This window comes from Trachypithecus francoisi, unplaced genomic scaffold (genome assembly GCF_009764315.1).
Source record: "Trachypithecus francoisi isolate TF-2019V2 unplaced genomic scaffold, Tfra_2.0 Lachesis_group13, whole genome shotgun sequence".
NCBI classification, from domain to species: domain Eukaryota; kingdom Metazoa; phylum Chordata; class Mammalia; order Primates; family Cercopithecidae; genus Trachypithecus; species Trachypithecus francoisi.
In genome coordinates this window covers 59682077-59697102 of record NW_022681458.1, presented here as the reverse complement: position 1 = coordinate 59697102, position 15026 = coordinate 59682077, and the positions used below count along the sequence as shown (strand labels likewise).

The window sequence follows — 15026 nt, the reverse complement described above, 5'->3', positions numbered from 1 at the left end:
AATGCCATAGCTTAATTAAATATGAAAAATATGTTCAATGTAAGAAATGGTCACATGGACAATATTCTACATCTTTTATAAAACCGCTATAGAAGATACTAAATTTTTTTATTCAATATTCCTTATGTTAAAAATTCAGGGGACATATTACTCAGTTTCTATGTAAAAGTCATCATTTGTTAAAGATAATCAAAGCTCAGCAATTTATCATATTTTCCTGTTAAGTCTTGACTTGTTGGAAGTTCAGAATGAAAATATTGTGTTTAATTACATCTCTTGCCTAGGTTTTCTTGATGAAGTATCTCTCCATTTTATTCTAGAGACCTTAAGCACAAAGGTTTCATGCTTCCACTTTATGTTTATTTTAAATAATCATAAATTATTTTTGGATGTGGGTGATTAGGTAGAATAAGAAATTATCCTATATCTCTATTGAAAGATTTTAGAACAGTTAAAACTAAAAATACTTATATTAATTACTTCATTGATATAGGTATAATTATTCTAATCTTTCAGAGCAAGGAAACTACTAATCATACTATACAAGATCTAGAATAATTACTATCGACAATGATACTTAGGTTTTTTTTTTTGGAAACAGTCTTTTCCATCTGTTTCTAGTCATTACCATTAATACTAAAAAATGGAGGTGCAGGGGAAATTGAAGGATGATGAACAGGGAAAAGGATCAATATAAAAATCATTCAGGATTAAGAAATTTTAAAATGTTAATTAACATTAACTCGACTTGACTTCATGGCACAGAAGGGCAAAGAGAACACATGCTTTGAATCACATGTTAGCCACTCACTGCTGTGTGACCTTTGAAAACTATTTAATGTCACTCATTTGTAAAATGAGAATAATAATAAGCTTTTTATGAAGAATAAATGATCCTCAATACAAGAAAGTCATCATTTTTATTATTTTTGTAACTGTTCTCATTACTTTGCAGCCAATATCATTGGTTCGAAATCTTATATCTTTAGAGCTCTCTGGCCTCAATGGGACCTCTGGTGCTACTGAGTTTCTTAAACCTGGGATAGGTTGAGAAATGACTACCAATATACTTTCTCATTACATGGAATGTAAAGGAAGACAAAGAGGATTACCCTTCCAAAGAGACAGCAAAACTTTCCCATTATCATACTTTTCTAATTCTATAATCAGGAATAGAATCCTAGGATGGAAAATTAGAAATAGTAAACTAAGATGGAAAATTAAGATGACTCATCCTTGAATTAGAATGAGCATCAGAGATATCTTAACCCAGTTGTCTCACACTTTAGTAAACAGGTGGTATATTACAAGTTTCCGAAAAATGACAGTGAATTTCCTGGGCTCTAAAGGTGGTGAAAGTCTAACTGGAAATGTAGTGGATTATTTTTGGAAGTTTCCATAATAGTTACAAGATATAATTCAAAAACTCCTTAAAAAAATATATTTTAAGGCCAGGCTCAGTGACTCAACGCCTGTAATCCCAAAACTTTGAGAGGCCGAGGCGGGTGAATCACCTGAGGTCAGGAGTTCGAGACTAGCCTGGCCAACATGGGAAACCCTGTCTCTGCTAAAAATACAAAAAAATTAGCCGGGCGTGGTGGCACGAGCCTGTAATCCCAGCAGGAGAATCTCTTGAACTCGGGAGGCAGAGGTTGCAGTAAGCCGAGATCACGCCCCTGCACTCCAGCCTGTGTGACACAACCAGTCTCCATCTCAAAGAAAAACAAAACAAAACAAACAAACAAACAAACAAACAAAAAACACTATTTTATACTAGGCACTCTGAGAGGCAACAGACTTATTGAGTGGAAGGCAAGGAAAATATTGCTGCTGTTTCACAGGGCTTATTCCAGTAGTGAGAAGAAATGAAATATAAGAGACAATATATGATTACAAACAGGGATAAGTGCTGGGAGGTAAACCACTGACTGGGGGCAGCAATAGTGAGGAACAGCATAGAGTGATCCGGGAAGACCTCTGGAACAGTAAAAGGGCCAGCCCGCTATGTTGAAGGGTGGGGAGAACCACTTCTGACAGAGAAAATAACAGGATGAATGGCTCCAAGGCAGGAAAGAGCTTAGAAATGTTCTTGAAATTGAAATCAGGCTGGTATAGGTGTTCAGTCAAGGATGAAGGTTGCAGTATATGAGGCTAGAAAGCAAAATGGGACCTAACCAGGCTCAAGTGAATTGGGAAACCCTCTGGTGGTTTGAAGCTTAAGAATGAGAGGAACTAGGCCGGACGCGGTGGTTCACAGCCTGTAATCCCAGCACTTTGGGAGACCTAGGCGGGTAGATCACGAGATCAGGAGATCGAGACCATCCTGGCTAACATGGTGAAACCCCGTCTCTACCAAAAAAAAAATACAAAAAATTAGCTGGGCGTGGTGGCCAGCGCCTCTAGTCCCAGCTGCGCGGGAGGCTGAGGCAGGAGAATGGCGTGAACCCGGGAGGCGGTGCTTGCAGTGAGCCGAGATCACGCCACTGTACTCCAGCCTGGGCGACAGAGCGAGACTCGGTCAAAAAAAAAAAAAAAAGAAGAAGAAGAAGAATGACAGGAACTAATTTGTATTCTAAAAACATCACTGTGGAGTGGCTTGGTTGGGGTGGGCAAGTGAGGAGGAGAGGAGCCCAGTTAGAAAGTTACTGTCATATTTCTGAAGGCAGATAGTGGAGGCTTAGATTGTGGTTGCAGGAGTGGAGATGAGGAAGTGAGTGGATTCAGAATGCATGTGGGTAATTGCCAGGACTTGCTGGGGAATTGAATCTTGGGAGGAAGTGTTTAAAGGAAGAAGCAACAAGAATTCAAGTAGACTCAGCTGTCAGGATTGAAGATGATCACTTTTGAAAAGTTCCAATAAACTTGTCCCACTATTTTTATGCACCTACTAGTGGGGATTCAACAGTGATTAAAAAAAGACTTTATTTCCATATGTTCTTAGCACACTGATTTCTTAAAGACTGCTTACTAATTTAGTTACCTGAAGTATAATTTTATACTTTTATAGGCTACTAAAAAATTTTACTTTTATAGGCTACTAAATAAACATATGAAAAAATGGAAATTTAGCATATTCATATATTTTATGTATTATAACCTTCTCTTGAATGGAAATGGAAATTCAGTTGATCTTCCTCCACAGTTTACATTTTTTCCCAGTTTGCCAAGTTCTGCAATTTTTTTTTAAACAAAGAAGGCAAAATATACATTTCTTTAGCAAATCAAACATACTCTCATGTTTCATCTGTGATTCTCTCACAGATTTTCTGATGTACTATTTAGATATTTTTAATTTGGTGCTAGAGAAAAGTCATCTTCTTTAAATTGCGTAGTGTATTTAACCATCTTTAAGTTTTATAATACATTTCTTGCCATGCATTCTCATTTACACTTTTAGAAATTCAAACGTGCTTTCCATTGTCCCTTTAGCAGAAGAAAATTAAAGTTTGTAATGTTTATTAACAGTAATACCTAGAGATATCAGAAGATGAGAAATAATGCATTTTCTCTAAAATTTAATTTTAAGCATATTGGCAAAATGTTCTCTGTTTCTCAACTTTACTAGTTTCTAAAATATTCAAATAATCGTTCTATATATAATTTCATATAATTATTTTTTAATCTAAGGGATTTCTGATAACTACTTTTCAATTTTGTCAAACATAAAATATCTATTTCGGGTCTTTTGTAGTTTTAGTTCTAGGGAATATCTTGTTTCCTAGATGGAAAAAATAAGCTGTATTCCTAAGGACTGAAAGAACGTAATATTGGGTCATATTAACATATATTTCATGTTGAAAACTCTGATGAGATAACTAGGCATTTCTAGGGGCCATCAAATATCCCTTGCTTCAGTGACAGAAATGTTGGGGGAAAAAAAAAAACTATCAAAAGTGAGCACGAGAGGGATTTGCTCCATTATGGAAAGATGGGAAGTGAATGGTCTTTTATCTTTAGGGCAGAGGAAGGCCTAAGTGATCTTGACATGTAGATTGCTACCCAATGTAGAATGTATTTTATGAAATGTTACATTTTATTCAGGTAAAATTAGTTGTGTAACATATACATGTGTCAGAATTGTTTTTAAACAGTTGTTCACAAAGGTTCATTTGAGGAGAAAGGTCATTCAAAAGTCTTTGCTGTCAGTCTTCATGTCGACTTAAAATAAATAAAAAGAATGCATCTGTGACCAGGTGTTTTTGTTATAGGTAAGTTCATCATAAAGTCCCAAATTTGTTCATTCTAGTTATAATTATGATTACAGTTTTCCTCAATAAGTGAAATATAGACTGCTCATATCTTTTATAAAATGAATGTATCTGCTGCCTTTCAAATATTATTGTCTTGAGATGCCAACAATTTCACTTACCTTTCCACAAAAATTCCAGCTTGAACAGCATGCACAATGCTCCGAAATTTTGGTTTTTCCTCAGGTTTCTTTTTTGTCATCCCCATTTTCCGTGTAAAGGTAGAAGCCAACCAGTCCCGGACTTCAGATGGGACTGAGTCAGTCTGAATGTCACTGAGCTCATCTTCAGTATCCAGAAGTCTTCTACAAAAATTTATACAGATTAAACATTTTTAAAAAGTGAAGAAAAACTAATAACAGGAAAACGAGGATTGCAATGGAATTGAAAATATAGCCAATACCGCTCTGTTTATTCCTTAATATGTACTCTCTAAAGAAAAAAAAATTCATTAACATTTGGAAAGCTCTTAATTTCTCAAATTGATCATATGAAGGCAACAACTAATAGATTTTGCATTTGCTGCTTCCCAAACATTTCAGCACAATGATACACCAGTCTGGAGGTACCGACTGTTAATATCTTTAGTGTGCTGTTCTGATAATGAATAAAACTAAGGAAAGACAGGGAAGAGAATTCATAAACAGATGTCTGCTATTAAAACAAGCAACTGGAGTGAAAAGAATAAAGGGGGATTGAATCTATAATAGCTGTCGTATACTTAATAATCTTGTGTATATCTTACATATAGTACATGATATTTGAATAAGGCTTTGCAATGTGTAAAAGTCATTCACAGGTACTATTTCATTGGATAAGTACCCCTAAATTTTAGGAAAATAACAGCTTAAGTGCTCTCAATGATATCCATTCTATCAATATCACAGATTTTAAAAGTGAAAAAAAAAAAAAAGAATGAAAACACATGAAAATAAATAGATTATGTTTAAAGCACATTTCAGGTGACCAGTGGGTGGAGATCTCATGGGTTTAGAACTGCTGGCCAAGGAAATAAACCCAGTGAGTGAGGTAGTGAACAGGAACTGAAACAATGACCACGCTCTGTATAAGCTCCAGGTAGATAAAATTGACTGGACTGCTGAGTAATAACAGCTGCCATTAAAGCGGAAACTCAGGAAACATCGTTATTTTAAGGCCAGTCAACTTCAGCCGTCAAGAACTTCCTAACGGTCTGAACTGGCAACATCCCAGAGGCTCCCCACCAAATACAGAAACAGCTTTACAGAACAGTTGAGCTTTGCCTCTACGAGGAACACAGGCCGCTCTGCCTGCCATTTCACTCGGTTCTTTCCTTATCTGTGCACCAATCTAAAAACTCATTGGCACATGTTAGCTTTAACCTTTGGGTTTCATCTGCTTTTGAAGATCTCTTTGCACAGACCTAGGCCTAAGGTTTATGAGCTGATGTTGGAAGGTGGACAGAAATGGTTGTACATGCTAACGCCTCAGAAACAAGGCACAGGCCATCTCAAGAAGCAGGGACAAAACAAAGGACAAAAAACAGGAGGTCTCCACAAAGAAGTCAATCTGGCCAAAGAGAGGCTCAAAAGGTAATATGCAGAAGAGGAACTCTTCATGTTCCTTTAAATGACCTCCCGTATATGCTGCTGCTTCCTATAAACCTGCAGAAAATGGTCATTTGCCAATATTTCTTTTCCATGGTATTAAATAAGCATGAATGTATTTATGAAATACCTTATGAAAAAAATAAACATAAGTTCTGGAGTCACAAAGATACATGTATACCTATAAAGATCAAAAAGATTTAGAGTTGAATGTTAATACTGATTAATACTTACTTTATACGATTTTTAACTTTCTTTCTGATCTTACATTTGGATGGTTTTGATTTACCCCTAAAACACTGAACTAGAAAATTAGAGCAAAATAGTTTGTTTTTCTTTTTGCCCATTTGAAATTAGATTCCCTAGCCCATTTCCGCAAGTCACTAAACTACATGGTTTGAAAATTTCACTACTTTAAAGATTATGCCATTTCTACTATCTCTTATGTAGTGATCAAATACAGGGTAGGTAGGACAGGTGGAATAGGAATCATTGTGGTGTAATCTTGTGATGTCACCGTGCTCCAAGCATTCCACTGCAGCCTAGTTTTGTCAGCTAATCTCCTTAGAATGACAGAAACCTGGCTGATGGTGCCAGTTCCTCCACAGTAAATTTCATGTTGATGGCTTTAGGGCTATATGTCCTATTCTCATAAATGATCCAAGAGAGATCATGAAACATAACAAAACCAGCATATGAAAGTGATATTCCACATAGTAGAGTGGTACTTAGGAGGCTGGAAATCCTTAGTCATGATGTATGAGGTCATTTACTGAGAAGAGAGTGAATATAATTTTAGGGAGAAAGAATGATATGGATTAATTAGGGACACACAAATAAAGGACGAGAGTGTGTTAAGGGAAGAGCATGGAATATGCTATTGTATAACTTGAAAAGGGAATCTTGAAAAGGCAACAACTACCTCCATGAAGTTTAATTTTATGTGTCACCATAGGTAGGTTATGGTGGCCAGTTGTTTGGTCAAACACCAATTTAAATGTTGCTGTGAAACTATTTTTTAGATGTGATTAACACTTAAATCAGTAGACTTTGAGTAAAGCAGATTACCCTCTAAATTATGGGTAAGCCTCATCTAATCAGTTGAAAACCTTAAGAAAAAAGATTAAGGTCCCCCGAAGAGAAAGGAATTCAGCTTCCAGAACGCCTTTGAAATCAAGAATGCAATGACGACTCCTGCCAGGGTTTCCAGCCTGCCAGTTTGCTTTGCAAATTTCAGACTTGCCAGCAGCAATAATCACATGAGCCTCTTCCTTAAAATACATATCTCGCTCTCTCCTCTCTTCTCTCTTTCTGTCTCTCTCTCTCTCTCTCTCTCTCTCTATCTCGTGTGTGTGTGTGTGTGTGTGTGTGTGTATGTGTTGTGTACCTGTTGGTTTGGATAAGAATCTTTCCATCATTTATGAATGCTGTGTGATAACTACCAGTGTAGGTTATAAATAAAGTAGAATATAAAGACTCAGTTCTCTATTAATATTTATTTAATAGAACATACCAGTCCTATTTCTCATGTAAAAATCCTATTTGCAATGAACTAAAATGCCTTTTTTGCAGTTATAAATCTAAACACCGTACTGTTTAAACATTACAGAATTATTGTAAAACTAAATGAAGTGGTTAAAAATGGAAAAAATGAGAATGATCCCTTCTCAGGTGGAACTTATATTTTAAAAGAAAGACTAAAAATAAAATAAGGATTGTTATATAGGTTAATTATGAGAGGAAACACTACTTTAGATAAGATGATCAGATAGTTAAGACCCGAACAATGAGAAAGTATTAGATATAGGAAAGTCTAGGGGAAGTCTGTTCTATCTATTCCAGATAGAAAGAAGGGCAAGTACAAAGGCCCAAGGCATGATCGGTATTGGCATGTTTGAGGAACAGAAAGGAGGCCAAATGTGGCTAGAGTATACTGAGTGAGAGAGTGACTCAAGTTGGGAGGCAAACATAGGTATAAGTCAGCTAATAGCAGGCCTTGGAAGGATTCTGTCATATTTGCAATGGCAGGTCATTGAATTGTTTCAAGTAGGATGTGATATGATTTATGTATCTAAAAGACCAATGTGCATGCTGTGGGAGGAATAAAAAAAGTTGTAAGAATGGTGTTTTGAGTTTAGTTAGTTTAGTTAACTGAGCACAATTGCAAAAATGGTCTTTTATTTTGGAAGTTCATTACTTTTCGAAGACCCTAATTGGTATGGAATTGGGCATCATTTTTTCCTGTAAACATATGACTCAAAGTCTGACTGGTATATTATTTTATTTACTTATTATTATTATTGTTATTTTTGAGATGGAGTTTCACTATTGTTGCCCAGGCTGGAGTGCAATGGCGCGATCTCGGCTCACCGCAACCTCTGCCTCCCAGGTTCAAGCGATTCTCCTACCTCAGCCTCCCTAGTAGCTGGGATTACAGGCACGTGCCACCATGCCTGGCTAATTGTGTATTTTTAGCAGAGATGGGGTTTCTCCATGTTGGTCAGGCTGGTCTCGAACTCCCGACCTCAGGTGATCTGCCCGCTTTGGCCTCCAAAGTGCTGGGATTACAGGTGTGAGCCACCACGCCCGAACTTAATGGTATATTATTAATGTTTTCTCAGACTACACATTTTTTTCTGTTCCATTTGTTTTGTTCTCTTCTTCAGGGAAACAGATTATGCATATCAGAGGTCTCTTTTATCTAGTTTCCATATCTATCATTTTTCCATTAAATCTTTTTTTTGAAAAACTAATGTCTTGATCTTATCGTGTTTTGTTTACCTTTTTCTTTTTCTTTTTTTTAACCTTTAGAGTGTTTTATTTGTAAAACACTCTACTGTATTTTCAGTAATGTCTCTTTTAAGGTTTGTGGCTTATGGCTTGGCTGTCTCTACAGGGTAGCCTCATTTTCCTCCTCCTTTTTGCTGACTGTGTTGTGTGTACACTTTTCACCTCCTTGTATTATCATATTATTTACCTCTTGAAACCTTTTTCTTTGTTTTAATCGTATTATTGTTTCTACAGAATTGATGATGTCATGAAGTTCTTGAGTTCATCGGATGAGCTCACAGATGTGTACGTTCCTCTGGCATGAGTTCTTGGACATGTGTTTTTCCCTATCCTTTCCACCTTTGTTCTTGTGGTATTTTTTTGTATGGATTCCGTGTTGGTTTCTTTTTGAAAATGGTTCGTTCTTGTATGAGAGAACTTCTTTCCAAATCAGAAGGTTGAAGACAAGGACCAGGAGAATGTGTACAGCAGAAAAGAAGTGAATCTGGGTATGAGGTCAGCTGTGTGTCCCTGTGTGCAAGAACTGACTTAACTTTCTCTTCAGCTGACAGAAATACCAGCTGCAGGTCTGCTTCTCAACAATTTTTCTCTGCACTATAGCACAGTTACTACAATGGCCTTTGAGATCTTCATCTGCCTGTGCATACATCTCTGCTACTCCAGCATGTGAAATGGGGGAAGCTTCCATAGCCAGCCAGCATACCTTGACCTTTTAATTCTACTCAAGAAGTTTCTAATTTTTCCTTTTTGAATGAGCATGATTAGCTAGAGAATTCTGTACTATGCTATCCCTGCCTGAGAGCCACAATTTCAGGCACCTTCATTTTTTAAGCTTATAGAAAAATCGAGTGTATAGTACAGAGAATTCCCATTCATCTCATCTCCACCCCCACCTTCACAGTTCCCCTATTATTGACATCTGGTATTATTGTGGTACAGTTATTTCAGTTGATGAGCCAATGTTAATACATAATTATTAATTAAAATCCATAGTTTACATGAGGGCTCACACTTTCTGTTGTACATTCTATGGGTTTTGATAAATGTATAACAACATATATCTCCCATTACAGTATCATACAGGGTAGTTCCACTGCCCTTAAAATAATCCCTATACTTCATCTATTCAACCTTCCTTCCTTCCCTCACCTCTGGTCCCTGGCAACCACTATCTTTTTGCTGTCTCCTTAGTTTGGCCTTTTCCAGACCATCAGGTACTTAGTATCATATAGTAAAAGGCTAGACTTTTTAGTATTGGCTTATTCCACTTGGTAATACGCATTTTTCTCCATGTCTTTTCATGGCTTGATAGCTAATTTCTTTATATTGCTAAATAATATTCTATTGTATGCATAGATAGTTTGTCTATGCATTCTACTATTGAAGGACATCTTGATTGCTCCAAGGTTTGGCAATTGTGAATAAAGCTCCTATAAACGGGTGCAGCTTTTTTCAACTCATTTGAGGAAATGCCAAGGATCACAATGGCTGGATGGTATCATAAGTGCTTAGTTTTTCAAAAACTGCCAAACTGTCTTGCGATACCATTTTGTATTCCCACCTGCAATGAATGAGTCAGAGGCCAAGCTGCCATCATCTCTTGCCTGGCCTCCTGTGCGGCCTGCTAACTGGCCTCCCCCTCTTGCTCCTGACCCCTGTCAGTCTCTTCTTCCCTCTATAGCCAGAATGCCTCTTTTAAGGTTTAAGTCAGACCACAATGCCTTATTCATAAAGCTCCACATAAATCATCTCGAGCTAAGTCTCTAACCTCACCTTTTAACCAGTTCCCCTTTATTCATTTTGCTCCAGTGACATTATTCTTGCTGGAGGCAAAGCTGCCAAGCTTGCTTTTGCTTCAGGGCCTGTGTACTTGCTATTCACTCTACTTAGAATCTTGTACTCAGATATTTGTGTGAATCGTTTGTGTGAATCATTTCCTTACTGCATTTAGGTAGAGAGGGCATCTATGTGCCCGCTCCCAGTAGTAAACATTTTTCGTTTTTATTTTGCCTTTTTATTCTGCTATAGTCTTCTTCCTTCCTTTCTTTTCTTTCCTTCCTTCCTTCCTCCTTCCTTCCTTCCTTCCTTTCTTCCTTCCTTTCTCTCTCTTTCTTTCTTTCTGTCTCTCTCTCTCCTTCCTTCCTTCCTTCCTTCCTTCCTTCCTTCCTCCCTCCCTCCCTCCCTCCCTTTCTGACAGAGACTTGCTCTGTCGCTCAGGCTGTAGTGCAGTCACGTGATCTCGGCTCACTGCAGCCTCTGCCTCCCATGTTCAAGCGATTCTCCTGCCCTGCCCCTGCCTTCCAAGTTGCTGAGATTACAGGCATGCCACCACGCCCAGCTAATTTTTTGTATTTTTAGTAGAGACAGGGTTGGGTTTCACCATGTTGGTCAGGCTGGTCTCAAACTCTTGACCTCAAGTGATCCGTCTGCCTTGGCCTCCCAAGGTGCTGGGATTGTATACAGGTGTCAGCCTCTGTGCCCAGCCTTGCCCTGTTATAGTCTTCTTAGCACTGACCACTACTAGATGCCATACCATATGTCCACTGGTTTGTTTGTTCATTTTATGCTTACAGTCTAGCAGCCTGGGCTGCAAAGACCTAGAGAGCAGAAATTTGGCCTTCTGTTGTACACTGCTGTATCATCAGCTTCTAAAATCATGTGTGACACAGAGCAGGGGGTCAATATATATCCATTGAATGGCTATAAAATGTCTAGAAATATTTACATTAGACTAATTGTAACTGATTACCTTCATGAGTGGAGTATGGATGGAAATGGTAGAAGTTTTAGTGTATAATCCTGTGCTATTTGATTGATATAATCAAATTTATTGCTGCTTATGCAGAAGCAACATCTTGGGAGCAAATTCACTGCTGCCAATCATCTCCTTCATTGCCTTTAGATTAAGTTGTTCCTGAATAATCATGCGTCATATTATTGAAACAAATTGTGGGGAAACATATATATTTGGTGTAGAAAAGAAAAATAAACGTTTTTGATTGCATTTTAAAGTCACAGGAAAGAAAACTTAAAAAAAGTATGAGTTGTTTATATGCCTTTAGCCAAGAAACTCAGTATTTCTGTCAAATATTAGCTCTTTTATGCTCATTTATCACACAGAGAAGAGAGTGAACTCATACATTGCAAACTCATACATTGAGTCCCAGTGGACTCAATAAAGCATGAAGTCAAGGGTTTCTAAACACGACAGAGAAGAGTAAGAAACTTCTAATGAAGACACAGGTCAGTATACACAGGTTCATTAAGATAGTTAGTCCAGTTTGGAGAGAAGAAAGTTGAAAAACAGGTAGTTCAAACCTAAATTTGAATAAATTTTGAAAATAAACTAATAAATCTAAAGACATATTTCTCCCTACTCCCCTACATTTACCTCTTCTTACTTATTCATTTTCCCTTTCCCTCATACCCGCCTTGTACTCTGTGTCTTCTTCCTTCTGAGCAACATGAGCAGTTCCTCAAGTTTCATTTGACCATGGTAGACAGTGCAGTAACAAAAACTATAATGTAATATGGACTAGTCATTGTCATCCCGGACTTTTCATAGACAGAGAATTATTATAAAGAATTCTCCTATATGTTTATCTAAGACATGAAAATATCTGAATACTTGTATAAGATTATGGCACATGTAAAACATATATGACTACATTTTGTTCTCATTTCATTTTTGAAAGAAATTTGTGCAAGGAGGATGATAAAATAGGATCTCAACTATCATAACTAATTTTGTTTTACAAACATCTAATGACTTCATTGCTCTTTATTCTAATGTTAAAGGGCAGAGTGTGCATAATCATTTACATTGTAAATGCTTTTTAAAAATGAAGATTTTGTGTTTAAGAAACATACAACATGGAAAAATGATGACTGGTACATTTTCCTTAGGAATTCTTAAAATGTGTCAAGACCAGCCTGGCCAACATGGTGAAACCGTCTCTACTAAAAATACCAAAACGTAGCTGGGCGTGGTGGTGTACGCTTGTAGTCTCAGCTACTGGGGAGGCTGAGACAGGAGAATCACTTGAACCCAGAGATAGAGGTTGCAGTGAGCCAAGATCGCACCACTGCCCTCCAGCCTGGGCCACAAGAGCAAGACTGTCAAAAAAAAAAAAAAGGAATTCTTAAAATGTGCTATACAGAAAAAGAAACGATAAGGAATATATGTGTAAAATGTTATCACTGTTTACCTCTGAAAAATGCTCCCACTGGTGTTTGATACGACTTTAGTTTTAGTCCCAGTGGACTCAATAAAGTGTAAAGTCAAGGGTTTCTAAACATGACCTGGGTGCAGATGGGGCCCGGTGAACTGTGAAAACTGACCCTGCATCCAATCTGTGACTCAACTAATCCTTCAGAGTTATTTATAATCATAATTTTTTCTTGAAATCAGATGACATAACTCCCAAAGGGCTTATATTTTGAAATAAAAAGTTTGCAGGGAAGGGAAGTAAAGAAGGAGGTGGCCACAGAAGGAGAGGTCATGGGATTTTGACTCTTACAATTACATGTCAGTGAAAATATTTCTGTCCACAGTGGACTCTTGGAAAATGATTACACTCATGTACTGATGTGGTTATTTCTGGGCAACTGGTACCCGCAATTACACCTTCTAAGTGCTAAAATTCAAGTGCTAGGTGCAGTTAGGAGATACTGGTTTCTCAAGTTTGAAATGTTCTTTTCCTGCTTTACTATTCTTATAAAGGACATGTTTCACCCAGCAACGAACTCATTTCAGTTCTTTCCCTTAAGATTGGATGGGGTCAGGGTAGGATCATATTTCATCCAAATACCATTTAACTAAATATTTTAAAGTTATATATCAGGTGAATAAACTGCTATATGTTCTATCCTTCTACCTTTTAATAAGTTTCATAAAAGGCAGACAAGTTGGGTGAACTGAAAGTTCTCAGCTCCTTGTGTGACAACACTGGGCCAGCAACCTGCAGCTCCACTCTGCACCACAGGTGGAAACCTCAGCACCGAAGTACAGTCTCCATCAACCTACCTAGCTTTGAAAGGAGCTGCTTCTTGGCCACTCCTTGGTTTGAAAGGGTACAAACACCAATAGTGTCCTGGGTTCCTTGGGAGGAAAGACCTAATAAGAAAGCCCAGTAAAATGTAGGAGACAGGCTTGGGGACCTTTGGGTAGAGAATTCCGGGGTCTTCTGCCCTAAATATGGTAAAGGAACATACTGGGAAGAGCAGGGAATTCCAGGGTCCTATAGTACCTGGAGGGGGAAGAGGGTCATGGACTTCAGGTTCTTCCTGGTCTTGCGGGGACACACCATGGTGAGGGGAACACCAAAGAGAACCCTTGTCAGCCTCCCTGAAGTGGGGAAGGGTGCGAGGGGAAGCAGCTTCACTGGCCTGGGGCTAAGGGTGGTACTGAACTCATACATTGCAAATATCTTCCAGGACAGCTGGAGAAATTAAAGGTGGTTGATCTTTCCATAGTACAAATACTCTTTTTGGAGTAAGTGGTTTCCTCCTAGGAGAGTCCATTAGTATTATTTCTTCCATTAACCTATGTCTGTGTTCTGAGCTGCTTGTACCCTTCTCCACCATTATCCCAAAACCGCCGCAAAAAACAAAAAACAAACCAAAACTCTAAAGGTAAAACCAATCCTTCACTCAGACTTCAGAACTGTTTGAGGATCGAAATGGATGATAATGCCAGTTGCGTTGTTGCTGTCTTACTAAGAACCAGGCAAGAAACCAAGCTTTAGCTTATTTAATCCTCATAATACCACCACGAGGAAGATCTAATTATTATTGCTACTTCTATTTTACTGATAAATAGACTGAGGCACAGATGTCTTGAGTGATTTGTGCAAAGTCATTCAACCAGGAGTGTCCATGTTGCATTTTTTGATCATGTATGTCTGGTTTCAGGGTCTGAATTACTAACTGATAAGTTATCCTCCACTTTAAATGCATATTTTTCTTAGTGAGTACCCAGACTGCCTTCACATTCGGTCAATGCTAATGCCGGTAATCATTTTCTGTATCTCATCTCTGCCTTGAAACTTAGGGTTAAAAATAATTGAACTTAAAAAGTCTTAAAGGAGTTTGATATATCAGTAAATCTTTAGTTGGAGGAAGCTTAAATTTAATTTACAATGCTAGTATGTTGAATTGTTTTCTCATAGAGAAATATATCTGGATGACAAAATTTCAGGACACTTTGAAGTAAAATAAATGTAAGGATGGAGATAGGTAATACACTTGAAATGCCATATCTACTTGTCAGTAACCTACTTACTATAGTGCTAAATACTTTTGAATTATTTTTCAGACCACCACTGAAGCATGTTTATTTATTCCCTGTTTTGTTGCAAAAAGGATTTAAAATGGCAAGCTTACAAATTTATCTCAATAGCTT

General features: G+C 37.6%; 1 protein-coding gene across 11 annotated transcripts in view; it reads right to left on the bottom strand.

Annotated features, from left to right (window-relative positions):
- PDE1A (phosphodiesterase 1A) overlaps nt 1-15026 on the bottom strand; it is a 397310-nt gene that overhangs the window by 98558 nt on the left and 283726 nt on the right. For 7 of the 11 annotated variants that reach the window (XR_004441671.1, XR_004441672.1, XM_033230958.1 and 4 more), the window contains one exon: nt 4370-4552. Coding sequence is in view for 7 of the 11 variants with exons in the window: in XM_033230958.1 (XP_033086849.1) it covers nt 4370-4552 (183 nt within the window). In the remaining 4 variants the exon portion in view is untranslated. Of the gene's footprint in view, nt 1-4369; nt 4553-6067; nt 6330-15026 lie in introns of those variants that run through there. The other 4 variants (XR_004441673.1, XR_004441674.1, XM_033230964.1 and 1 more) reach the window with 1 other exon arrangement.